General features: G+C 42.4%; 3 protein-coding genes across 10 annotated transcripts; all 3 read right to left on the minus strand.

Annotated features, from left to right (window-relative positions):
* Positions 1-1,073: 1,073 nt before the first annotated feature.
* Positions 1,074-7,708, minus strand: LOC139159935 (zinc finger protein ZFP2-like). Of its 6 annotated transcripts, none has more exons than XM_070737416.1 (4): positions 7,451-7,708; positions 6,885-7,039; positions 3,843-4,019; positions 1,074-3,403 (listed from the first exon to the last, which is right to left on the minus strand). In XM_070737416.1, exon 4 carries the CDS (start codon positions 2,920-2,922, stop codon positions 1,810-1,812), a length of 1,113 nt encoding a protein of 370 aa, XP_070593517.1. In that variant the 5' UTR covers positions 2,923-3,403; positions 3,843-4,019; positions 6,885-7,039; positions 7,451-7,708; the 3' UTR covers positions 1,074-1,809. The 6 variants fall into 6 exon arrangements, with proteins under 6 accessions (XP_070593517.1, XP_070593518.1, XP_070593515.1 ...); XM_070737417.1 differs by having other exon boundaries at positions 6,885-6,992; positions 7,447-7,708; XM_070737414.1 differs by having other exon boundaries at positions 7,447-7,708.
* A 4,085-nt stretch (positions 7,709-11,793) lies between these two features.
* LOC139159917 (zinc finger protein 84-like) lies at positions 11,794-16,127 on the minus strand. Of its 2 annotated transcripts, XM_070737373.1 has the most exons (3): positions 16,001-16,127; positions 15,435-15,589; positions 11,794-14,846 (listed from the first exon to the last, which is right to left on the minus strand). In XM_070737373.1, exon 3 carries the CDS (start codon positions 14,287-14,289, stop codon positions 12,754-12,756), a length of 1,536 nt encoding a protein of 511 aa, XP_070593474.1. In that variant the 5' UTR covers positions 14,290-14,846; positions 15,435-15,589; positions 16,001-16,127; the 3' UTR covers positions 11,794-12,753. The 2 variants fall into 2 exon arrangements, with proteins under 2 accessions (XP_070593474.1, XP_070593475.1); XM_070737374.1 differs by lacking the exon at positions 15,435-15,589.
* Positions 16,128-21,092: 4,965 nt separating this feature from the next.
* LOC139159947 (zinc finger protein 774-like) lies at positions 21,093-27,285 on the minus strand. 2 transcript variants are annotated; one of them, XM_070737437.1, is made up of 4 exons: positions 27,118-27,285; positions 26,407-26,561; positions 23,376-23,552; positions 21,093-22,936 (listed from the first exon to the last, which is right to left on the minus strand). In XM_070737437.1, the coding sequence occupies exon 4, from the start codon at positions 22,453-22,455 to the stop codon at positions 21,511-21,513; it is 945 nt and encodes a 314-aa protein (XP_070593538.1). In that variant the 5' UTR covers positions 22,456-22,936; positions 23,376-23,552; positions 26,407-26,561; positions 27,118-27,285; the 3' UTR covers positions 21,093-21,510. The 2 variants fall into 2 exon arrangements, with proteins under 2 accessions (XP_070593538.1, XP_070593539.1); XM_070737438.1 differs by lacking the exons at positions 23,376-23,552; positions 26,407-26,561.

Here is a 27,285-nt window from a genome sequence, read left to right on the forward strand (position 1 = left end):
CTGTCCCTCAGACTGTTGGAGGCCCGGACTATAAAAAAACATATGAACAAATCTCCTTCTCTCTCTCCCTGTTTCTCTCTCTTGCTTTCTCTCTCTCTTGCTTTATTTCTCTCTCGCGCTTTTTCTCTCTCACTATTTCTCTCTCTTGCTTTTTCTCTCCGTCCCTCTTGCTTTATTTTTCTCTCTCTTTCTATCTCCCACTCTTCCTCTCTCTCCCTTTCTCTCCCTTTCTCTCTTGCTTTCTCTCCCTCTTTTTCTCTCTCTCCCTATAAGCCTCTCTTGCTTTCTCTCTCCCTCCCTCCCTCTCTTGCTTTATTTCTCTCTCTTTCTATCTCCGACTCTTCCTCTCTCTCTCCCTTTCTCTCTCTCTTCTTCTCTCTCTCAATTTCTCTCTTGCTTTCTCTCTCCTTCTCTCTTGCTTTATTTCTCACTCACTCTCTCTCTTGCTTTATTTGTCTTTCACACACTCTCTCCTTTTCTCTCCCTCCCTCTCTGCAGCAGACCCCCCCCCCCCCCGAATCCTTGCCCAAATGCAAACCTCGCCCTGCAAAAACTTTGAAGAGGGAAAAAAGCAGCACGGGAGGAACCAAGATGCTGAAAAGCAGGCAGGGCGAAGTTTCCCGTCCACTCAGTGTGGTCTTGCTGCTGAGCTTCTGGTGACAGTGAGGAGAGGTGGAGAGCAAAGCAGCAGGGAGGAAAGCGGAGCTGCAATTGGCCCCTTTCTTTCCCGCCTTTAGGGAGAGGAACTTTTGCTCCCTATGGCAGAGCACCAACAGTTTCTCTCACTAAAGGCGGGAAAGAAAGGGGCCAATTGCAGCTCCGCTTTCCTCCCTGCTGCTTTGCTCTCCACCTCTCCTCGCGGCCACCAGAAGCTCAGCAGCAAGACCGCACGCACTGAGTGGACGGGAGATTCGATCAGAAAAATCTTGTGCACTGCCGCGGGCCGGATAAATGGTCTCAGTGGACAGTATCTGGCCCGCGGGCCATAGTTTGGGGACCTCTGGCTTGGAGGGACGCTATGGAGATGGAAGATCTTGATAACAAACAAACAAAAACAAAAACCAGACATTTCACCTCCATCAAATTAATATTTTTCAGTGAATGATCAAAGATTAAATTTAAGCCTTATCTAAACTCATCAATATTTGCCTTAAAAAAACCCCATATAGTATTCCTTTATCAAAGAAATATTTTCTCTTGTTTTTCTTCATTCATAGATCTACTTCTGAGATAATGTATCTTTCAGTAAAATGAATCAGGCTCCAACTTAAATAATCCATTTCTCACCTACACTTCCAATGACAGATGAAAAATGAAATATTTGCCTTCTCTAAATTCATCACCTTTTGCCTAATATAGACCTTTTTTTACTTTTTCTCCTGTGTGTACACCTGTATTACTTAAAAGTCATTTGTATGGTTTCTCTCCTGTAGGTATCATCTGGTGGACCACCAGGAGAAAACGGTGACTGAACCTTTTGCCACAATCAGGACATTCAAAAGGTTTCTCTCCTGTTCTTCTACTATATCACTACACACAGAGAGACTGCAACATTCTGCACAATCTGGACATTCATATGGCTTTTCTCCTATATGAGATATCTGGTATTTCACCAGGTCAGAACAGTAAGTGAAACTTTTCCCACACTCTGGACACTTATGTAGCTTTACTCCTGTATATTCTTGTGTATCCATAGATCAGAATTCTGACTGAAACTTTTCCCACAATATGGACATTTGTATCATTTCTCCCATATGAGTCCTCTGGTAGACTACCAAGTTTGACCTATGACAGAAACATTTCCAACAATCAGGACACTGAAAGGATGTCTCCTGTGTGAGTCCTCTGGTGTTCCAACAGTTGAGAAATCTGATTGAAACTTTTCCCATGAACAGGATATTCAAAGGTTTTCTCTCCTGTGTGAGTCCTCTGGTGTCTAACCAAATTGGAATTAGAACTGAAACCTTTCCCACAATCAGGACATTTAAAGGGTTTTTCTCCTGTGTGAATCCTCTGATGTTTCACCAGGTTTGAATTGCGACTGAAACCTTTCCCACAATCAGGACATTCAAATGGTTTCTCTCCAGTGTGAGTCCTCTGATGAATCACCAGGCATGAATTCTGAGTGAATCTTTTCCCACAATCAGGACATTCAAAAGGTTTCTCTCCTTTGTGAGTCCTCTGGTGTCTAATCAAATTGGAATTCAAATTGAAACATTTCCCACAATCAGGACACTTAAAGGGTTTTTCTCCTGTGTGAATCCTCTGGTGATCCAACAGGTGGGAATTTGCAGTGAAACCTTTCCCACAATCAGGACATTCAAAAGGTTTCTCTCCTGTGTGAGTCCTCTGATGAATCACCAGGCTTGAATTGCGACTGAAACCTTTCCCACAATCAAGACATTCAAATGGTTTCTCTCCTGTGTGAGTCCTCTGATGAATCACCAGGCTTGAAATCTGACTGAAACCTTTCCCACAGTCAGGACATTCAAAAGGTTTCTCTCCTGTGTGAGTCCTCTGATGAATCACCAGGCTTGAATTGAAACTGAAACCTTTCCCACAGTCAGGACATTCAAAAGGTTTCTCTCCTGTGTGAGTCCTCTGATGAATCACCAGGCTTGAAATCTGACTGAAACCTTTCCCACAGTCAGGACATTCAAAAGGTTTCTCTCCTGTGTGAGTCCTCTGATGAATCACCAGGCTTGAATTGAAACTGAAACCTTTCCCACAGTCAGGACATTCAAAAGGTTTCTCTCCTGTGTGAGTCCTCTGATGAACCACCAGTCTTGAATTGAAACTGAAACCTTTCCCACAATCAGGACATTCAAAGGGTTTCTCTCCTGTGTGAGTCCTCTGGTGACCCAACAGGTGGGAATTTGCAGTGAAACTTTTCCGACAATCAGGACATTCAAAAGGTTTCATTTTTTCTACATCTTTTGTTGCACGGAGCTTTGATTCAAACTATTGTTTTCTTCCGCAGAGAGAAAGGCCTGCATTATTGTTTACAGACCTGCATCAGAGTCTACCTTTTGTGGCCCTTCAATTGTCTTTTTCCTACCCACTCACTTCTAGATATTACTCTCTTTTTCTGAATCGAAAAATATAATCTCCTTTGACTTTTTCATATAATCTATTGTCGAGTTCTGCACACAATACTTTTTCCAATTTGAAATCTCTTCTTGATTTTCTCCCCTTTGTCTCTCATCAGCTGGAGAATTGTGGGCTTTTCTGAAGGCTCAATTTGCTTTCAATTTCAAAGTGGCTGATTATTCTCAGCCCTCCAATGATTCAGCAGGCTTGAGTTAAAAATGAAAGTTTTCCCACATTGAGGACATTGCTTTCATTTTCAAAGTTGCTGGTTATTCTCAGTTGTCCCGAGTGCTCTTATTGGTATTCTCTTCATCTGTAAGATTGAAAACAAAAGTGTAAGTTTAAAATTGTTTCTTTAGAAAACGGTTGCAGAACATGTGAAAAAAGCGTACATTACAATCCAACATGCCACAATGCTGAAATAGCTTCTAATGTTAATTATGATTCATTTGATACAGTGCAGATCTCTGAGATCCAAATTCAAATATTCATTCAATCAGGAAATAAACTTGTTGACTTGGGTCAATAACATCCCGCTTGTTCATATTGATACCTCCCGCTTACCAGACATCTGGAAACCAGCTCTCAAACGTATCCCAGCCATAGAAACCAGACTCAGAAAACAAATTGCAAAACAATCAAGTAGCCTGCAAGTTCCAACTACTCAGGATATCACGCCTAATCTACAACCATTAACTAATCAGCATACCTCAGCTACATCAACGACCCCAGATGTTACCCCTCTGACTCACCAGGAAGTTTCTACACAGCAGACAATTGCTGAGCCATCAAACCACACCAAGCCACCAGTATTTATAGAAGGAAGGCAGCTCAGGTCTCGCAGTGTTCGCCTGAGAACAAGGACAGAAACACCAGCCTGAAGATGACTAGAGGGACCTCGTCGAAACGTCGCCAGAAATTTCCAAATCCTACACGGGAAGACACCAGAATATACCAAGACCGTCATACCTGTACCCGTGAAAATCTACGAAAACAGACACACACATATATATATACATACAGTGGTTCGACAAAAGTTCGGGTGGCCACTGAGAAGCCCCGCTGCTTGGCGGGGCTTCTCGGCGTCCTCCCGAACCCGAACAACAAACCCGAACTTTTGCCGAACGTCCAGGTTCGGCGTTCGGGAGGCCACCGAGAAGCCCCACTGTCGCCTTTTGAAACAGCTGGGGGACTTCTCGGCGGCCACCTGAACGCCGAACCCGGAAGTTCAGCAAAAGTTCGGGGTCGCATTCGGTTCATGAGGAGGCCGAGAAGCACCACCGCCCGGCTGTTAGCTTTTTGAAACAGCAGCGGAGCTGTCGGGCCGGTCGGGAGGCTAGAAAGGAGGTGGGGAATCCCAATAGGGAATTCCATGGGTGGAGCTTTGACGTCACAAAGACGTCCTTCCTGGCCGGCCGAAGTTTCTCTTCATATGCAGATGAGGAGCAGAAGCCATACGTCCCTAACCAAAAAGACCTCAACGATCTGATCAGAGACTTGGTCTCACCAAGTCCAACGCTGAGCTTCTGACATCAAGACTCAAGCAATGGAATTTATTAGATAAAAGCTTCTGTTTCTATAGAAAAAATGCATAATTTTCATTGCCATGGTCACAAAAGCGAAGTTTATGATGAATGTAAGCATTTTTTAAATTTGTTTGAGACATAAGCAATTGGAATATAACATTTAAAAGCTGGGAACAAAATTTGTGTTACAGGCCAGACTGGTGGACTTTTGGTTGTGATCCTATCCTCAAATCTAAAGAGCAGTTGGAATCGGAAGAATGTTTGCCATTGATTTATATATGTACAATCGAAATAAATATTTGAACTAGACAAAAAGAGTTATGGATACGATTTTGTGAAAAATGTATTAGAAATTGGAAATGAATTGTTGAACATATTGTTGTAAGGTTTATAAACTGCTATTGAAATTGGATGTCAGCCCTGGGACCCATCTTTTCTTTTGGATCTTCAGTGCTATCAAATTTAGTGCATGGGAAATAGGGAGGGGGGGTTGTGACCTGACTGATATTTATAGCCATAACAACCTTCCTTCTTTCCTTCTTTCCTTCTTTCCTTCTTTCCTTCCTCCCTCCCTCCCTCCCTCCCTCCCTCCTTCCTTGGCTGCCCTTCTCCTCGCAGACTCGGGGCAGAGTAAATTTCTCTGGGAGTCAAGGAGGTTCAGTCTACACCTGGATAGACGCACAGGGAATGTCTCCAATTGGGACAGTGGAATGATTGGATCGTGTGATGGATATGTGGGTGCAGTGTATGGAACTGTGATTTTCTTTTGGGTGGGGAAAACCGAAAGCTTTCAGATTCAGGTTTTTCCAAATGTGCCAACATGACATCTTCTATAAATTCAAACTTTGAGGAATTGCCTGCCTCGGAGTCTTCATTGGTTGGGAGTGTTACATGGAACCCTGACATTGAATTTGCAGAATGGGTGGGTAAAGCATTGTATGATTCAGTGGATAAGGAAATAATGCTTGAACACTGGAAGAATAGATTTACAGAAGGATTCTATTAGAAGGATTTCTAGTCCAACCATCTGCTCAGGCAGGAAGCTCTATACCAAATGGTTTTATGATGTTGGTGCCTAAAATTAAAGAATGTATAAAGGCACCTTGAATGTTGGAAATGTAAATAAGAAAATTTATCATTTATGGTGGACATGTGGCATAGAAATATTGGAGGGCGGTGTATAAGTCAAATAAATTAAATTAAATCTTAATACAGAAGATTATTAAAGAGAACATAAAAGATAAAAAAAAATAAAAGTTTTCTTTTAATACCAGTAACCTTAAACACTCACTGAACCATCTGATCCCATTTCCCAGAGAAAAAAAATACCGAGACCCTCAAAACCCTTTTGACATCTAAATTAAAGATAACACCCACTATCAATGTTTACCTTTATTCTATGTATTAAAAAAACTATAGTGTTTTGCATTTATGAAATCAATGACTTGTTACAGAGAAACACATTTTTTATTTCTGCATGCAAGAAAAAGATTTTGAACTTTAGCTGGGAATGCCACAAATGGGGATCCTGAATGTGGTAGACTGAAATTATAAATGTACACCTCCTTTTCTTGCGCCATCATAACCACAGGAACTGCTGACTTCTTCAGGTAACTGAACAAGTGTTACAATGACCACTAATTTGTGGACCAGATGTATATCTGCCTTTACAGTGCCATTGTAACTGTGAAGGCTCAGGGAACAAATGGTAAGGGAGGGTTACCTATACAACTGAACATCCCAAAGGTTCTCAAAGCTATTTTTAAAAAAGTGCTGCCTTAAACACTGTTGAAACTGATTAATACATGGATGGGGCACCAATAGGAAATGCCATGGTTCTTGGACAGATATGGAAACAAAAAAGGAAACATCCCAGAAGATATTTCTGGGGATTTCCAATATTAGTGTCAAAAAACCCAGCATGTCCATAACAGAACTTCAGAGTTGGAAGGGATCTTGGAGATTTTCTAGATCTAGATCAATCTCCTGCTCAGTCAGGAGAACCCCTACCATTCTGGATAAATGGCTGTCCAGTTTCTTCTTGGAGGTTTCTGAGGAATCTCTCATGCAAAAGATAGAGGATGATTAGATTTGAGCAGTGTTTCCCAACCTTGGCAACTTGGAGATATCTGGACTTCAACTCCCAGAATTCCCCAGCCAGCGTTCGCTGGATGGGGAATTCTGGGAGTTGAAGTCCAAATATCTTCAAGTTGCCAAGGTTGGGAAACACTGGATTAGAGGGTCAGCTATACTGGACTTAATACTTACCAACAGGAAGGTTCATTTCACGAGAAGAAATGAAAGAGCAACAATCATGACTGGGGGCTTGAGGCGAAAACATATGAAGAGCAGTTGTAGGAATTGGGTAGGTGTAGTCTGGTGAAAAGAAGGGTTAGAAGTGACATCTTCCAATACTTGAGGTCCTGACAGAAAGAAGAGAAGAGATTACCTCCCAAAGCACCACAAGGCAAGACAACACCTAATGGATGGAAACCAGTGAAGGAGAGAAGCATACTAGGAACAAGAGGAAATTTCCTGACAGCGAACAGTGGAAGGGCTTGGCTTCCCAAGCAGTGGGTGCTCCACAATGGAGGCTTTTAATAATAATAATATAATAATAATAAGATACTTTGACGAACATACTAGACAGCTATTTGTCTGAAACGCTCTAAATTCCCACGTTGGAGGAGGCGGTTGGACTACAGGACCGCCAAGCTCACATCCAACTGTGTTTTTATATATTCTAGATGCTTCTCTGCTTCCTCGCTGCGGAGGAAACCAAGCCGCCTTTCTTGCTCCCAGCCTCTCCTCCCACCCGTCCCCAACTCACCCACCAGCTGCTGCTGCGACTCTCTGAAGAGCGCAGAAGATACTCGGCGGACCACCGTCCTCCCGTGAGCGACCCGCTACCATTAATGATTAAGCCCTTCTCTCTCCTCCTTTCTAGCAATGCAGTACTTGATGGTTTTAACCCCTTAAAAAGCTCAACGCCAGAGGCCTCTCCTTACTGTAGCGACGGCTTTCTAGGCGCCCGTGTTGCCCGTCTGTCGCCATCTCCCGGTAGGAGGGGGTAAAACAGGCTCGTCCCGTCTCTACCTGTTGAGGCATTTGCAAGACGTTTTCACGGATTACATGCCATCAACTCACTTTGAGCAACCCACCTTTGCAATGCATCAAAGTGAAATAGTGAAACTTGGCGAGATTAGCTACATGCCGAGCCCTGAACGTTCGGGAAGTTCTTACAGAATAAACCAATTATCCAATCAGAGGAGACTTTACTATTCCGGATACATGGTTCTCCAGTCTCCTCTTAAAAATCTCCTCCGATGCAGCACCCACAACTTCTGGAGGAAGGACATTCCACTGAATAAATATAATATAAACTTAACTATAACAGTGGCACTTGTATCCTAAGATTTTTATTTATATTGTTTCTTCGTTGCTTATTTGACGCCTATGACAATCATTAAGTGTTGTACCACCATTGACAAATGTATCTTTTTCTTTTATGTACACTGAGAGCATCTGCACCAACGCAAATTCCTTGTGTGCCCAATCACACTTGGCCAACAAAAATTATATTCCTATTCTATTCTATAACTCAAAATTAGAGGGGGGATAAACAATGGAAAGCAAGTCTCCCACTTCTGGAGACAAACCATTCTACTGAGTAATAGTTCAGACTTCAAATTCTTGGTTTAGACAACTTAGAACTCCATCGTCTACGTTCCGACTTAATTATACTTCATAAATTATACCAAAATGTCCTACCTGTTAACGACTACTTCACCTTCAACCGCAACAACACACGAGCAAGAAATCGATTTAAACTAAATGTCAACCATTCCAAACTTGACTGCAAAAAATTCGAATTCAGCAACAGAGTAATCAACACCTGGAATGCACTACCTGATTCTGTGGTTTCTACTCCTAACCCCAAAACCTTTAACCTTAGACTATCTACAACTGATCTCTCCTCCTTTCTAAGAGGTCTGTAAGGGGCGTGCATTAGCGCACCACTGTGCCTACCGTCCCTGTCCTATTGTCTACTTTTTATCGTTACTTATCTAATGTTTTATATGTAGAAATTATCACCCTATAATTGTTTGACAGACAAATAAATAAATAAAATAAATAAAATACCCACAGTGAGTTTCTCCTCAATTCTAGGTTGGATCCTTTTCTGATATGTCTTCTTGTCCTATTCTCAGGAGCTTTGAAGAATAGGCTGCCATCCCCCACCCTTCGTTTTGTTTGTGTGTTTGTGTGTGTCAGCCCAGCTCAGTTGTGGTTGTATGTCAAGGATTACCTGTAATATCTGTTGGAAGAAATATCCTTCTGGGTTCAGTTCTGAGTGAGGAAAGAGACGCTGAGTTCATGGTAGTTGCTTGGAAAGAAAGTTTAATGATGGACAGAATCACATACCTTGAAAACGGGAAGTGATGTGGAGTGGGGCTGAATTTTATACCCTCTCTGGGCTTTTGAATTTGAGCTTGTATTCTGATTTATTTTATTTTTATTTATTTATTTTGTCCAATAAACAATAATACACAATGGAGGTAATAGAGGACACCTTCGAGGAAATAGAATTAGAGAAAGAATAGAAGAGAGAGTATAGGATAAAATGATCGATGATAGAATAGAAGAAAGATATAGGGATAGAAGAGAAGATATATGGGATATAGGAGAGACAATAGGACAGGGGTCGGAAGGCATTCTAGTGCACTTATGCACGCCCCTTACTGACCTCTTAGGAATCTGGAGAGGTCAACCGTGGACAGTCTAAGGGTAAAATGTTGGGGGTTAGGGGATAGTCCGGTAATGAGTTCCACGCTTCAACAACTCTATTATTAAAGTCGTATTTTTTACAGTTGTCAGGTTGTCAGGCTCCCATTGGGCCATGTAGGGAGATTTGTGTAGTCTATCCTGAGTCCCATGCTTGGTTGAGCATTGCTGTGTGATGTAATCTTCCCAGCTACTATGTGCTGAGCTCTGTTACTAGATGAGTAGAGGACTAATCCTATCTTTGTTGGATCTTGGGTGATCCAACTGCCTTCTACTGCACGAATCCCAGCGGCCGATAAGGTCACACAGAGTTGGCCTTCTCCGGGTCCCGTCGTTTGGCGGGCCCCAAGGGAAGAACCTTCTCTGTGGCGGCCCCGGCCCTCTGGAATCAATTTCCCCCAGAGATTAGAACGGCCCCCACCCTCCTTGTCTTCTGCAAGTTACTTAAGACCCACCTATATCGCCAGGAATGGGGGAACTAAGACATCTCCCCAGGCTTATTATATTTCATGTTTTATGTGTATGTGCTGTATGGTTTTTAATTGTTGAGGTTTTTATATATTTTATTATTAGATTTGTTCCATTGTTACACTGTTTTTATTACTGCTGTGAACTGCCCCGAGTCTTCAGAGAGGGGCTGCATACAAATCTAATAAATTGGATTGAATTGAATTCCCTATGGATAGAGCAGAGGTGGGTTCTTTCTGGTTGTAGCGACCTGCTGGTGAGGTTGTTCTGGTTTCAGGCTAATTCAGGTAATAAATGATTGCTCAATGCATCTCTTTGTAAAAACACAATATCTTCTTCTTTATTTCTCTTTGTCTTCCCATCCATCCACCAACTTTGCACGCAGTGCTTTCTTTTCTCATCTCTATCTTTACTACCAACTTATATTGATAGTAACAAAAACATTACACAAGTCATTCTAAAATTTATGGGCTGATCAGTGCTAGCCACCTGTATCCACAAATCCATCCAATGGCCCGGCCAAGGTTGAATCCCAGGCACAGTGAAAATAATGGCTTTTTCCAGGACATAGCCATGTGGCCCTGGGATGCGGGTCCCGGCCTTTTTCGTCAACATTAGGTTCAGAGATATTCAAAGGGTATGGAGGAGGCTGTGATGCCTAGTGGGGTGGGAGTCAGGCCTAAGTACTGTGGGGACACAGCAGGAGAGGAAAAAAGCCTTTGGGGGATCTGTGTGTGTGTCGGAAAGGCTTGTGGAGACCTTGGGAAGGACTAATCCTATCTTTGTTGGCTCTTGGGTGAAAGCATTTCCCTATGGATAGACCAGGCTTGTGGAGATCTTGGGGAGGAGAGAAATACCTATAAGGATCCTGTGGAAGAGGGCAAGGCTTGGAGCAGGGGTCCCCAAACTTTTTACACAGGGGGCCAGTTCACTGTCCCTCAGACTGTTGGAGGGCTGGACTATAAAAAAACCTATGAACAAATCTCCTTCTCTCTCTCCGTTTCTCTCTCTTGCTTTCTGTCTCCCTCTCTCTCTCTCTCTCTCTCTCTCTCTTGCTTTATTTCTATCTCTTTCTATTTCCCCCTATTCCTCTCTCTCTCCCTCTTATTCTCTCTCTTGCCTTCTCTCTCCCTCCCTCCCTCTTGCTTTATTTCTCTCTCCCTCTTTCTATTTCCCTCTTCCTCTCTCTCCCTCTTTCTCCTCCTCTCTCCGTTTCTCTCTTGCTTTCTCTCCCTCTCTCACTTTCTCTCTCTCCCTCCCTCTTTCTCTCTCTCTCTTGCTTTCTCTCTCCCACCCTCCCTTGCTTTATTTCTCTCTCTTTCTATCTCCCACTCTTCCTCTCTCTCCCTCTCTTTTTCTCTCTCTCACTTTCTCTCTCTTGCTTTCTCTCTCCCTCCCTCTCTTGCTTTATTTCTCACTCTCTCTCTCTCTTGCTTTTTCTCTTACTCTTTCTCTCTCTTGCTTTCTCTCTCCCTCTCTTGCTTTATTTCTCTCACTCACTCTCTCTCTCTCGCTTTATTTCTCTCTTTCACACACTCTCTCCCTTTCTTTCTCTCCCTCCCTCTCCACAACAAACTTCCCCTCCCCCCCCCCGAATCCTTGCCCAAATGCAAACCTCGCCGTGCAAAAACTTTGAAGAGGGAAAAAAGCAGCACCGGAGGAAGCAAGATGCTGAAAAGCAGGCAGGGCGAAGTTTCCCGTCCACTCAGTGCGGTCCTGCTGCTGAGCTTCTGGTGGCCGCGAGGAGAGTTGGAGAGCAAAGCAGCAGGGAGGAAAGCGGAGCTGCAATTGGCCCCTTTCTTTCCCACCTTTAGGGAGAGGAACTTTTGCTCCCTATGGCAGAGCACCAACAGTTTCTCTCACTAAAGGCGGGAAAGAAAGGGGCCAATTGCAGCTCCACTTTCCTCCCTGCTGCTTTGCTCTCCACCTCTCCTCGCGGCCACCAGAAGCTCAGCAGCAAGACCGCACGCACTGAGTGGACGGGAGATTCGATCAGAAAAATCTTGTGCACTGCCGCGGGCCGGATAAATGGTCTCAGTGGGCAGTATCTGGCCACTAGTTTGGGGACCTCTGGCTTGGAGGGATGCTATGGAGACGGAAGATCTTGATAACAAACAAACAAAAACAAAAACCAGACATTTCACCTCCATCAAATTAATATTTTTGAGTGAATGATCAAAGATCAAATTTAAGCCTTATCTAAACTCATCAATATTTGCCTTAAAAAAACCCCATATATTATTCCTTTATCAAAGAAATATTTTCTCTTGTTTTTCTTCATTCATAGATCTACTTCTGAGATAATGTATCTTTCAGTAAAATGAATCAGGTTTGAAGTTAAATAATCCATTTCTCACCTACACTTCCAATGACAGATGAAAAATGAAATTTATGCCTTCTCTAAAGTCATCAACTTTTGCCTAATATGGACCATTTTTTACTTTTTCTCCTGTGTGTACACCTGTATTACTTATAAGTCATTTGTATGGTTTCTCTCCTGTAGGTATCATCTGGTGGACCACCAGGAGAAAACGGTGACTGGACCTTTTGCCACAATCAATTCAAAGGGTTTCTCTCCTGTTCTTGTACTATATCACTACACACAGAGAGACTGCAACATTCTGCACAATCTGGACATTCATAAGGCTTTTCTCCTATATGAGATATCTGGTATTTCACCAGGTCAGAACAGTAAGTGAAACTTTTCCCACACTCTGGACACTTATGTAGCTTTACTCCTGTATATTCTTGTGTATCCATAGATCAGAATTCCAACTGAAACTTTTTCCACAATAAGGACATTTGTATCATTTCTCCCATATGAGTCCTCTGGTGGACCTCCAAGTTTGACCTATGACAGAAACATTTCCAACAATCAGGACATTCAAAGGGTGTCTCCTGTGTGAGTCCTCTGGTGTTCCAACAGTTGAGAATTCTGATTGAAACTTTTCCCAAAATCAGGACATTCAAAAGGTTTCTCTGCTTTGTGAGTCCTCTGGTGTCTAACCAAATTGGAATTAGAATTGAAACCTTTCCCACAATCAGGACACTTAAAGGGTTTTTCTCCTGTGTGAATCCTCTGATGTTTCACCAGGTTTGAATTGCGACTGAAACCTTTCCCACAATCAGGACACTTAAAGGGTTTCTCTCCAGTGTGAGTCCCCTGGTGTTCCAACAGTTGAGAATTCTGATTGAAACTTTTCCCACAATCAGGACATTCAAAAGGTTTCTCTCCTGTGTGAGTCCTCTGATGTTTCACCAGGCTTGAATTCATACTGAAATCTTTCCCACAATCAGGACATTCAAAAGGTTTCTCTCCTGTGTGAGTCCTCTGGTGATCCAACAGGTGGGAATTTTCAGTGAAACCTTTCCCACAATCAGGACATTCAAAAGGTTTCTCTCCTGTGTGAGTCCTCTGGTGTCTAACCAAATGGGAATTAAAATTGAAACATTTCCCACAATCAGGACACTTAAAGGGTTTCTCTCCTGTGTGAGTCCTCTGGTGATTCAGCAGGCTTGAATTGAAACTGAAACTTTTCCCACAATCAGGACATTCAAAGGGTTTCTCTCCAGTGTGAGTCCTCTGGTGATCCAACAGGTAGGAATTGTGATTGAAACCTTTTCCACAATCAGGACATTCAAAAGGTTTCTCTCCTGTGTGAGTCCTCTGGTGTCTAACTAAATGGGAATTCAAATTGAAACATTTCCCACAATCAGGACACTTAAAGGGTTTTTCTCCTGTGTGAATCCTCTGATGAATCACCAGTCTTGAATTGCGACTGAAACCTTTCCCACAATCAAGACATTCAAAAGGTTTCTCTCCTGTGTGAGTCCTCTGATGAATCACCAGTCTTGAATTGCGACTGAAACCTTTCCCACAATCAAGACATTCAAAAGGTTTCTCTCCTGTGTGAGTCCTCTGATGAATCACCAGTCTTGAATTCTTACTGAAACCTTTCCCACAATCAGGACATTCAAATGGTTTCTCTCTTGTGTGAGTCCTCCGGTGTATCACCAGGCTTGAATTGAAACTGAAACTTTTCCCACAGTCAGGACATTCAAACGGTTTCTCTCCTGTGTGAGTCCTCTGGTGATCCAACAGGTGGGAATTTGCAGTGAAACTTTTCCCACAAACAGGACATTCAAATGGTTTCTCTCCTGTGTGAGTCCTCTGATGAATCACCAGGCTTGAATTGCGACTGAAACGTTTCCCACAGTCAGGACATTCAAAAGGTTTCTCTCCTGTGTGAGTCCTTTGATGAATCACCAGGCTTGAATTGCGACTGAAACGTTTCCCACAGTCAGAACATTCAAAAGGTTTCTCTCTTGTGTGAGTCCTCTGGTGTATCACCAGTCTTGAATTGAAACTGAAACCTTTCCCACAATCAGGACAGTTATATGATTTCTTTACTTTGTACATCCTCTAGTGTACCATCAGGTTGGAATTCTGACTGAAATTTTGCTACAATCAGCTGTCTGCCCCTCTGATGCTTGAAATACGTGTGATCTTTTGTTGCACGGAGCTTTGATTCAAACTATTGTTTTCTTCCGCAGAGAGAAAGGCCTGCATTACTGTTTACAGACCTGCATTAGAGTCTACCTTTTGTGGCCCTCCAGTTGTCTTTTTCCTACCCACTCACTTCTAGATATTTCTCTCTTTTTCTGAATCCAAAAATGTAATCTTCTTTGAGTTTTTCATATAATCTATTGTCGAGTTCTGCACACAATACTTTTTCCAATTTGAAATCTCTTCTTGATTTTCTCCCCTTTGTCTCTCATCAGCTGGAGAATTGTGGGCTTTTCCGAAGGCTCAATTTGCTTTCAATTCCAAAGTGGCTGATTATTCTCAGCCCTCCAATGATTCAGCAGGCTTGAGTTAAAACTGAAAGTTTTCCCACATTGAGGACATTGCTTTCATTTTCAAAGTTGCTGGTTATCCTCAGGTGTCCCGAGTGCTCTTATTGGTATTCTCTTCATCTGTAAGATTGGGAAAAAAAAGTGTAAGTTTAAAATTGTTTCTTTAGAAAATGGTTGCAGAAGATGTGAAAAAAGCGTACATTACAATCCAACATGCCACAATGCTGAAATAGCTTCTAATGTTATGATTCATTTGATACACTGCAGATTAATGAGATCCAAATTCAAATGTACATTCAATCAGGAAATAAACTTGTTGACTTGGGTCAATAACAAATTCTTCATACTGTAATTATTGGGTAGAATCTCTGAAATTCAGATAAATGTTTTACAAACATTTTAAATCAGGGTGAAATGGTAATGGCTCAGCCCAGTTCGGGCATACCGGTAATGGCACTGCCAGTGATTCTGAGAACTGGTAGCGGCAGCAGCATCATTCTCTGCCCACCCACCTGCACATTGCCATTTTCTTGTTTTTAACCCTCTGGATATGTGGAAAGCCTTCTGTGCCTGCGCAGAGGGGGAAAATGAGGGTTTCTTGCGTTCGCTGGATGGAGAATTCTGGGAGTTTAAGTCCAAATATCTTCAAGTTGCCAAGGTTGGGAAACACTGGATTAGAGGGTCAGCTCTACTGGACTTAATACTTACCAACAGGAAGGTTCGTTTCAAGAGAAGAAATGAAAGAGCAACAACCATGACTGGGGGCTTGAGGTGAAAACATATGAAGAGCAGTTGTAGGAATTGGGTAGGTCAACTCTGGTGAAAAGAAGGGTTAGAAGTGACATCTTCCAATACTTGAGGTCCTGCCAGAAAGAAGAGAAGAGATTACCTCCCAAAGCACCACAAGGCAAGACAACACCTAATGGATGGAAACCAGTGAAGGAGAGAAGCATTCTAGGAACAAGAGGAAATTTCCTGACAGCGACCAGTGGAAGGGCTTGAATTCACAAGCTATGGCTGCTGCTCACTGGAGGCTTTTAATAATAATAATAATAATAATAATAATAATAATAATAATAATAATAATAATAATAATAATAATAATAATAATATCATAATAATAATAAGATACTTGGACGAAGATACCAGACAGCCAATTGTTTGAAACGCTCTAAATTCCCACGCTGGAGGAGGGGGTTGGACTACAGGACCGCCAAGCTCACATCCAACTGTGTTTTTCTATATTCTAGTTCCTTCTCTGCTTTCTCGCTTACCGGTTCTTGCTCCCAGTGTCTCCTCCAGCCCGTCCTCAACTCACCCACCAGTTATTGCTTCGACTCTTGGAAGAGCATAGAAGGCACCGCCACCTTCCTCCGGTGAGCGACCAGCCAGATCCGGCCGACTTTCCGCTCCTTTCTAGCAATGCGGTACTTGTTGGTTTTAACCCATTAAAAAGCTCAACGCCCGAGGCTCCTGCTTACTGTAGCGACGGGTTTGTAGGCACCCGTGTTGCCCGTCTGACGCCATCTCCCGACAGGAGGGGGTAAAACAGGCTCGTCCCGTCTATCATTTCCAAGACGTTTTCACGGATTACATGCCATCAACTCACTTTCGATTTTTAGCAACCCACCTTTGCAATGGATCCAAGTGAAATAGTGAAACTTGGCAAGATTAGCTGCATGCCGAGCCCTGAACGTTCGGGAAGTTCTTATAGAATAAACCAATTCTCCAATCAGAGGAGCCTATACTATTCTTGATATATGGTTCTCCAGTCCCCTCTTAAAAATCTCCTCCGATACAGCACCCACAACTTCTGGAGGAAGGACATTCCACTGAATAAATATAATATAAACTTAAATATAACAGTGGCACTTGTATCCTGAGATTTTTATTAATATTGATTGCTTCTTCGTTGCTTATTTGACCCCTATGACAATCATTAAGTGTTGTGCCACGATGGACAAGTGTATCTTTTTCTTTTATGTACACTGAGAGCATCTGCACCAAGACAAATTCCTTGTGTGTCCAATCACACTTGGCCAATATAAATTATATTCCTATTCTATTCTATAACTCAAAATTAGAGGGGGGATAAACAATGGAAGGCAAGTCTCCCACTTCTGGAGACAAACCATTCTACTTAGTAATTGTTCAGACTTGAAATTCTTGGTTTAGACAACTTACAACTCCATCGTCTCCCTTCCAACATAATTATAGTTCATAAAATCATATACCAAAATGTCCTACCTGTTAACGACTACTTCACCTTCAACCGCAACAACACACGAGCACGAAATCGATTTAAACTAAATGTCAACCGCTCCAAACTTGACTACAAAAAATTCAACTTCAGCAACAGAGTAATCAACGCCTGGAATGCACTACCTGATTCTGGGGTTTCTACTCCTAACCCCAAAACCTTTAACCTTAGACTATCTACAATTGATCTCTCCTCTTTTCTAAGAGGTCTGTAAGGGGCGTGCATAAGCGCACCACTGTGCCTTCCGTCCCGTTCCTATTGTCTACTTTTTATCATTAAAAATAATGATAATAATGGTAGGGACAGCAAGTAGCATACTTGGCTACATAGCTAGAGGTATAACAAGCAGGAAGAGGGAGATTATGATCCCGCTATATAGCGTGCTGGTGAGACCACATTTGGAATACTGTGTTCAGTTCTTGAGACCTCACCTACAAAAAGATATTGACAAAATTGAACGGGTCCAATGACGTGTACAAGAATGGTGGAAGGTCTTAAGCATAAAACGTATCAGGAAAGACTTCATGAACTCAATCTGTATATTCTGGAGGACAGAAGGAACAGGGAGAACATGATCGAAACATTTAAATATGTTAAAGGGTTAAATAAGGTCAAGGAGGGAAGTGTTTTTAATAGGAAAGTGAACACAAGAACAAGGGGACACAATCTGAAGTTAGTTGGGGGAAAGATCAAAAGCAACATAAGAAAATATTATTTTACTGAAAGAGTAGTAGATCCTTGGAACAAACTTCCAGAAGACGTGGTTGGTAAATACACAGTAACTGAATTTAAACATGCCTGGGATAAACATATATCCACCCAAAGATAAAATACAGAAAATAGTATAAGGGCAGACTAGATGGACCGTGAGGTCTTTTTCTGCCGTCAGTCTTCTATGTTTCTATTACTTATCTAATGTTTTATATGTACAAATTACCACCCTATAATTGTTTGACAAACAAATAAATAAATTAAATAAATAAAATACCCACAGGAAGTTTCTCCTCAATTCTATGTTGGACCCCTTCTAATATGTCTTCTTGTCCTATTCTCTGGAGATTTGAAGAATAGGCTGCCATCCCCCACCCTTCGTTTTGTTTGTGTGTTTGTGTGTGTCAGCCCAGCTCAGTTGTGGTTGTATGTCAAGGATTACCTGTAATATCTGTTGGAAGAAATATCCTCCTGGATTCAGTTCCGAGTGAGGAAAGAGACGCTGAGTTCATAGTAGTTGCTTGGAAAGAAAGTTTAATGAGGGACAGAATCACATACCTTGAAAACGTTGAGTAAAGAAAAAAAAACAGGGGAAGAGATGTGGAGTGGGGCTGAATTTTATACCCTCTCTGGGCTTTTGAAGTTGAGCTTGTATTCTGATTTATTTTATTTTTATTTATTTATTTTGTCCAATACACAATAATACACAATGGAGGTAATAGAGGACACCTTCGAGGAAATAGAATTAGAGAAAGAATAGAAGAGAGAGTAGAGGATAAAATAATGGATGAGAGAATAGAAGAAATATATAGGGATAGAAGAGAAGATATATGGGATATAGGAGAGTCAATAGGACAGGGGTCGGAAGGCATTCTAGTGCACTTATGCACGCCCCTTACTGACCTCTTAGGAATCTGGATAGGTCAACCGTGAACAGTCTAAGGGTAAAATGTTGGGGGTTAGGGGATAGTCCGGTAATGAGTTCCACGCTTCAAGAACTCTATTACTAAAGTCGTATTTTTTACAGTTGTCAGGTTGTCAGGCTCCCACTGGGCCATGTAGGGGGATTTGTGTAGTCTGTCCTGAGTCCCATGCTTGGTTGAGCATTGCTGTGTGATGTAATCTTCCCAGCTATGTGCAGAGTTCTGTTACTAGATGGGTAGAGGACTAATCCTACCTTTGTTGGATCTTGGGTGATCCAACCATCTTCTACCGCACGAATCCCAGCGGCCAATAAGGTCACACAGAGTTGGCCTTCTCCGGGTCCCGTCGACCAAACAATGTCGTTTGGCGGGCCCCAGGAGAAGAGCCTTCTCTGTGGCAGCCCCGGCCTTCTGGAATCAACTTCCCCCGGAGATTAGAACGGCCCCACCCTCCTTGTCTTTCGCAAGTTACTTAAGACCCACCTATATCGCCAGGCATGGGGGAACTAAGACATCTCCCCCAGGCTTATTATATTTCATGTTTGATGTGTATGTGCTGTATGGTTTTTAATTGTTGAGGTTTTTATATATTTTATTATTAGATTTGTTCCATTGTTATACTGTTTTTATTACTGTTGTGAGCCGTCCCGAGTCTTCGGAGAGGGGCGGCATACGAATCTAATAAATTGAATTGAATTGAATTCCCTATGGATTGAGCAGAGGTGGGTTCTTTCTGGTTGTAGCGACCTGCTGGTGAGGTTGTTCTGGTTTCAGGCTAATTCAGGTAATAAATGATTGCTCAATGCATCTCTTTGCAAAAACACAATATCTTCTTCTTTATTTCTCTTTGTACTCTCATTCATACACCAACTTTGCACGCAGTGCTTTCTTTTCTCATCTCTATCTTTACTACCAAATTATATTGGTAGTAACAAAAATATTACACAAGTCATTCTAAAATTTATGGGCTGATCAGTGCTAGCCAGCTGTATCCACAAATCCATCCCATGGCCCGCCCAAGGTTGAATCCCAGGCACACTGAAAATAATGGCTTTTTCCAGGACATAGCCATGTGGCCATCGGATGCGGGTCCTGGCCTTTTTCATCAACACTAGGTTCAGAGATATTCCAAGGGTATGGAGGAGGCTGTGAGGCCTAGTGGGGTGGGAGTTAGGCCTAAGTACTGGGGGGACACAGCAGGAGAGGATAAAGCCTTTGGGGAATCTGTGTGTGTGTGGGAAAGGCTTGTGGAGACCTTGGGAAGGACTAATCCTATCTTTGTTGGCTCTTGGGTGAAAGCATTTCCCTATGGATAGACCAGGCTTCTGGAGATCTTGGGGAGGAGAGAAATACCTATAAGGATCCTGTGGAAGAGGGCAAGGCTTGGAGCAGGGGTCCCCAAAGTTTTTACACAGGGGCCAGTTCTCTGTCCCTCAGACTGTTGGAGGCCCGGACTATAAAAAAACATATGAACAAATCTCCTTCTCTCTCTCCGTTTCTCTCTCGCGCTTTCTCTCTCTCTTGCTTTATTTCTCTCTCGCGCTTTTTCTCTCTCTTTCTCTCTCTTGCTTTTTCTCTCCCTCCCTCTTGCTTTATTTCCCTCTCTTTCTATCTCCCACTCTTCCTCTCTCTCTCACTCTTTCTCTCCGTTTCTCTCTTGCTTTCTCTCCCTCTTTTTCTCTCTCTCCCTATAAGCCTCTCTTGCTTTCTCTCTCCCTCCCTCCCTTGCTTTATTTCTCTCTCTTTCTATCTCCTCTCCCTTTCTCTCTCTCTTCTTCCCTCTCTCAATTTCTCTCTTGCTTTCTCTCTCCTTCTCTCTTGCTTTATTTCTCACTCACTCTCTCTCTCTCTTGCTTTATTTCTCTCTTTCACACTCTCTCTCCTTTTCTCTCCCTCCCTCTCTGCAGCAGACGCCCCCCCGAATCCTTGCCCAAATGCAAACCTCGCCCTGCAAAAACTTTGAAGAGGGAAAAAAGCAGCACCGGAGGAACCAAGATGCTGGAAAGCAGGCAGGGCGAAGTTTCCCGTCCACTCAGTGTGGTCTTGCTGCTGAGCTTCTGGTGACAGTGAGGAGAGGTGGAGAGCAAAGCAGCTGGGAGGAAAGTGGAGCTGCAATTGGCCCCTTTCTTTCCCGCCTTTAGGGAGAGGAACTTTTGCTCCCTATGGCAGAGCAACAACAGTTTCTCTCACTAAAGGCGGGAAAGAAAGGGGCCAATTGCAGGTTCGCTTTCCTCCCTGCTGCTTTGCTCTCCACCTCTCCTCGCGGCCACCAGAAGCTCAGCAGCAAGACCGCACGCACTGAGTGGACGGGAGATTCGATCAGAAAAATCTTGTGCACTGCCGCGGGCTGGATAGATGGTCTCAGTGGGCAGTATCTGGCCCGCGGGCCATAGTTTGGGGACCTCTGGCTTGGAGGGACGCTATGGAGATGGAAGATCTTGATAACAAACAAACAAAAACAAAAACCAGACATTTCACCTCCATCAAATTAATATTTTTCAGTGAATGATCAAAGATCAAATTTAAGCCTTATCTAAACTCATCAATATTTGCCTTAAAAAAAACCCATATATTATTCCTTTACCAAAGAAATGTTTTCACTTGTTTTTCTTCATTCATAGATCTACTTCTGAGATAATGTATCTTTCAGTAAAATGAATCAGGCTCCAACTTAAATAATCCATTTCTCACCTACACTTCCAATGACAGATGAAAAATGAAATTTATGCCTTCTCTAAATTCATCAACTTTTGCCTAATATGGACCTTTTTTTCCTTTTTCTCCTGTGTGTACACCTGTATTACTTATAAGTCATTTGTATGGTTTCTCTCCTGTAGGTATCATCTGGTGGACCACCAAGTTTGACCTATGACAGAAACATTTCCAACAATCAGGACACTGAAAGGGTGTCTCCTGTGTGAGTCCTCTGGTGTTCCAAAAGTTGAGAATTCTGATTGAAACTTTTCCCATGAACAGAATATTCAAAAGTTTTCTCTCCTGTGTGAGTCCTCTGGTGTCTAACCAAATTGGAATTAGAATTGAAACCTTTCCCACAATCAGGACACTTAAAGGGTTTTTCTCCTGTGTGAATCCTCTGATGTTTCACCAGGTTTGAATTGCGACTGAAACCTTTCCCACAATCAGGACATTCAAATGGTTTCTCTCCAGTGTGAGTCCTCTGATGATTCACCAGGCATGAATTCTGAGTGAATCTTTTCCCACAATCAGGACATTCAAAAGGTTTCTCTCCTTTGTGAGTCCTCTGGTGTCTAATCAAATTGGAATTCAAATTGAAACATTTCCCACAATCAGGACACTTAAAGGGTTTTTCTCCTGTGTGAATCCTCTGGTGATCCAACAGGTGGGAATTTGCAGTGAAACCTTTCCCACAATCAGGACATTCAAAAGGTTTCTCTCCTGTGTGAGTCCTCTGATGAATCACCAGGCTTGAATTGCGACTGAAACCTTTCCCACAATCAAGACATTCAAATGGTTTCTCTCCTGTGTGAGTCCTCTGATGAATCACCAGGCTTGAAATCTGACTGAAACCTTTCCCACAGTCAGGACATTCAAAAGGTTTCTCTCCTGTGTGAGTCCTCTGATGAATCACCAGGCTTGAATTGAAACTGAAACCTTTCCCACAGTCAGGACATTCAAAAGGTTTCTCTCCTGTGTGAGTCCTCTGATGAACCACCAGTCTTGAATTGAAACTGAAACCTTTCCCACAATCAGGACATTCAAAGGGTTTCTCTCCTGTGTGAGTCCTCTGGTGACCCAGCAGGTGGGAATTTGCAGTGAAACTTTTCCGACAATCAGGACATTCAAAAGGTTTCATTTTTTGTACATCTTTTGTTGCACGGAGCTTTGATTCAAACTATTGTTTTCTTCCGCAGAGAGAAAGGCCTGCATTACTGTTTACAGACCTGCATTAGAGTCTACCTTTTGTGGCCCTTCAATTGTCTTTTTCCTACCCACTCACTTCTAGATATTTTTCTCTTTTTCTGAATCGAAAAATATAATCTCCTTTGACTTTTTCATATAATCTATTGTCGAGTTCTGCACACAATACTTTTTCCAATTTGAAATCTCTTCTTGATTTTCTCCCCTTTGTCTCTCATCAGCTGGAGAATTGTGGGCTTTTCTGAAGGCTCAATTTGCTTTCAATTTCAAAGTGGCTGATTATTCTCAGCCCTCCAATGATTCAGCAGGCTTGAGTTAAAAATGAAAGTTTTCCCACATTGAGGACATTGCTTTCATTTTCAAAGTTGCTGGTTATTCTCAGTTGTCCCGAGTGCTCTTATTGGTATTCTCTTCATCTGTAAGATTGAAAACAAAAGTGTAAGTTTAAAATTGTTTCTTTAGAAAACGGTTGCAGAACATGTGAAAAAAGCGTACATTACAATCCAACATGCCACAATGCTGAAATAGCTTCTAATGTTAATTATGATTCATTTGATACAGTGCAGCTCTCTGAGATCCAAATTCAAATATTCATTCAATCAGGAAATAAACTTGTTGACTTGGGTCAATAACATCCCGCTTGTTCATATTGATACCTCCCGCTTACCAGACATCTGGAAACCAGCTCTCAAACGTATCCCAGCCATAGAAACCAGACTCAGAAAACAAATTGCAAAACAATCAAGTAGCCTGCAAGTTCCAACTACTCAGGATATCACGCCTAATCTACAACCATTAACTAATCAGCATACCTCAGCTACATCAACGACCCCAGATGTTACCCCACTGACTCACCAGGAAGTTTCTACACAGCAGACAATTGCTGAGCCATCAAACCACACCCAGCCACCAGTATTTATAGAAGGAAGGCAGCTCAGGTCTCGCAGTGTTCGCCTGAGAACAAGGACAGAAACACCAGCCTGAAGATGACGAGTGGGACCTCGTCGAAACGTCACCAGAAATTTCCAAATCCTACACGGGAAGACACCAGAATATACCAAGACCGTCATAGCTGTACCCGTGAAAATCTACGAAAACAGACACAGACACAAACACACACACACACACATATATATATACATACAGTGGTTCGACAAAAGTTCGGGTGGCCACTGAGAAGCCCCGCTGCCTGGCGGGGCTTCTCGGCGTCCTCCCGAACCCGAACAACAAACCCGAACTTTTGCCGAACGTCCAGGTTCGGCGTTCGGGAGGCCACCAAGAAGCCCCACTGTCGCCTTTTGAAACAGCTGGGGGACTTCTCGGCGGCCACCTGAACGCCGAACCCGGAAGTTCAGCAAAAGTTCGGGGTCGCGTTCGGTTCATGAGGAGGCCGAGAAGCACCACCGCCCGGCTGTTAGCTTTTTGAAACAGCAGCGGAGCTGTCGGGCCGGTCGGGAGGCTAGAAAGGAGGTGGGGAATCCCAATAGGGAATTCCATGGGTGGAGCTTTGACGTCACAAAGACGTCCTTCCTGGCCGGCCAAAGTTTCTCTTCATATGCAGATGAGGAGCAGAAGCCATACGTCCCTAACCAAAAAGACCTCAACGATCTGATCAGAGACTTGGTCTCACCAAGTCCAACGCTGAGCTTCTGACATCAAGATTCAAGCAATGGAATTTATTAGATAAAAGCTTCTGTTTCTATAGAAAAAAATGCATAATTTTCATTGCCATGGTCACAAAACCGAAGTTTATGATGAATGTAAACATTTTTTAAATTTGTTTTAGACATAAGCAATTGGAATATAACATTTAAAAGCTGGGAACAAAATTTGTGTTACAGGCCAGACTGGTGGACTTTTGGTTGTGATCCTATCCTCAAATCTAAAGAGCAGTTGGAATCGGAAGAATGTTTGCCATTGATTTATATATGTACAATCGAAATAAATATTTGAACTAGACAAAAAGAGTTATGGATACGATTTTGTGAAAAATGTATTAGAAATTGGAAATGAATTGTTGAACATATTGTTGTAAGGTTTATAAACTGCTATTGAAATTGGATGTCAGCCCTGGGACCCATCTTTTCTTTTGGATCTTCAGTGCTATCAAATTTAGTGAATGGGAAATAGGGAGGGGGGGTTGTGACCTGACTGATATTTATAGCCATAACAACCTTCCTTCTTTCCTTCTTTCCTTCCTTCCTCCATCCCTCCCTCCCTCCTTCCTTCCTTGGCTGCCCTTCTCCTCGCAGACTCGGGGCAGAGTAAATTTCTCTGGGAGTCAAGGAGGTTCAGTCTACACCTGGATAGACGCACAGGGAATGTCTCCAATTGGGACAGTGGAATGATTGGATCGTGTGATGGATATGTGGGTGCAGTGTATGGAACTGTGATTTTCTTTTGGGTGGGGAAAACCGAAAGCTTTCAGATTCAGGTTTTTCCAAATGTGCCGACATGACATCTTCTATAAATTCAAACTTTGAGGAATTGCCTGCCTCGGAGTCTTCATTGGTTGAGAGTGTTACATGGAACCCTGACATTGAATTTGCAGAATGGGTGGGTAAAGCATTGTATGATTCAGTGGATAAGGAAATAATGCTTGAACACATAGAAGGATTCTATTAGAAGGATTTCTAGTCCAACCATCTGCTCAGGCAGGAAGCTCTATACCAAATGGTTTTATGATGTTGGTGCCTAAAATTAAAGAATGTATAAAGGCACCTTGAATGTTGGAAATGTAAATAAGAAAATTTATCATTTATGGTGGACATGTGGCATAGAAATATTGGAGGGCGGTGTATAAGTCAAATAAATTAAATTAAATCTTAATACAGAAGATTATTAAAGAGAACATAAAAGATTAAAAAAATAAAAGTTTTCTTTTAATACCAGTAACCTTAAACACTCACTGAACCATCTGATCCCATTTCCCAGAGAAAAAAAATACCGAGACCCTCAAAACCCTTTTGACATCTAAATTAAAGATAACACCCACTATCAATATTTACCTTTATTCTATGTATAAAAAAAACTATAGTGTTTTGCATTTATGAAATCAATGACTTGTTACAGAGAAACACATTTTTTATTTCTGCATGCAAGAAAAAGATTTTGAACTTTAGCTGGGAATGCCACAAATGGGGATCCTGAATGTGGTAGACTGAAATTATAAATGTGCACCTCCTTTTCTTGCACCATCATAACCACAGGAACTGCTGACTTCTTCAGGTCACTGAACAAGTGTTACAATGACCACTAATTTGTGGACCAGATGTATATCTCCCTTTACAGTGCCATTGTAACTGTGAAGGCTCAGGGAACAAATGGTAAGGGAGGGTTACCTATACAACTGAACATCCCAAAGGTTCTCAAAGCTATTTTTTAAAAAGTGCTGCCTTAAACACTGTTGAAACTGATTAATACATGGATGGGGCACCAATAGGAAATGCCATGGTTATTGGACAGATATGGAAACAAAAAAGGAAACATCCCAGAAGATATTTCTGGGGATTTCCAATATTAGTGTCAAAAAACCCAGCATGTCCATAACACAACTTCAGAGTTGGAAGAGATCTTGGAGATTTTCTAGATCTAGATCAATCTCCTGCTCAGTCAGGAGAACCCCTACCATTCTGGATAAATGGCTGTCCAGTTTCTTCTTGGAGGTTCCTGAGGAATCTCTCATGCAAAAGATGGAGGATGATTAGATTTGAGCAGTGTTTCCCAACCTTGGCAACTTGGAGATATCTGAACTTCAACTCCCAGAATTCCCCAGCCAGCGTTCGCTGGATGGGGAATTCTGGGAGTTGAAGTCCAAATATCTTCAAGTTGCCAAGGTTGGGAAACACTGGATTAGAGGGTCAGCTATACTGGACTTAATACTTACCAACAGGAAGGTTCCTTTCACGAGAAGAAATGAAAGAGCAACAATCATGACTGGGGGCTTGAGGCTAAAAAATATGAAGAGCAGTTGTAGGAATTGGGTAGGTCTAGTCTGGTGAAAAGAAGGGTTAGAAGTGACATCTTCCAATACTTGAGGTCCTGCCAGAAAGAAGAGAAGAGATTACCTCCCAAAGCACCACAAGGCAAGACAACACCTAATGGATGGAAACCAGTGAAGGAGAGAAGCATTCTAGGAACAAGAGGAAATTTCCTGACAGCGAACAGTGGAAGGGCTTGGCTTCCCAAGCAGTGGGTGCTCCACAATGGAGGCTTTTAATAATAATAATAATATAATAATAATAATAATAATAATAATAATAAATAATAAATAATAATAATAATAATAATAATAATAATAATAATAATAATAATAATAATAAGAAGAAGAAGAAGAAGAAGAAGAAGAAGAAGAAGAAGAAGAAGAAGAAGAAGAAGAAGAAGAAGAAGAAGATACTTTGACGAACATACTAGACAGCCATTTGTCTGAAACGCTCTACGTTCCCACGCTGGAGGAGGCGGTTGGACTACAGGACCGCCAAGCTCACATCCAACTGTGTTTTTATATATTCTAGATGCTTCTCTGCTTCCTCGCTGCGGAGGAAACCAAGCCGCCTTTCTTGCTCCCAGTCTCTCCTCCCACCCGTCCCCAACTCACCCACCAGCTGCTGCTGCGACTCTCTGAAGAGCGCAGAAGATACTCGGCGGACCACCTTCCTCCCGTGAGCGACCCGCTACCATTAATGATTAAGCCCTTCTCTCTCCTCCTTTCTAGCAATGCAGTACTTGATGGTTTTAACCCCTTAAAAAGCTCAACGCCAGAGGC

Source organism: Erythrolamprus reginae, chromosome 2 (genome assembly GCF_031021105.1).
Source record: "Erythrolamprus reginae isolate rEryReg1 chromosome 2, rEryReg1.hap1, whole genome shotgun sequence".
NCBI lineage: Eukaryota > Metazoa > Chordata > Lepidosauria > Squamata > Dipsadidae > Erythrolamprus > Erythrolamprus reginae.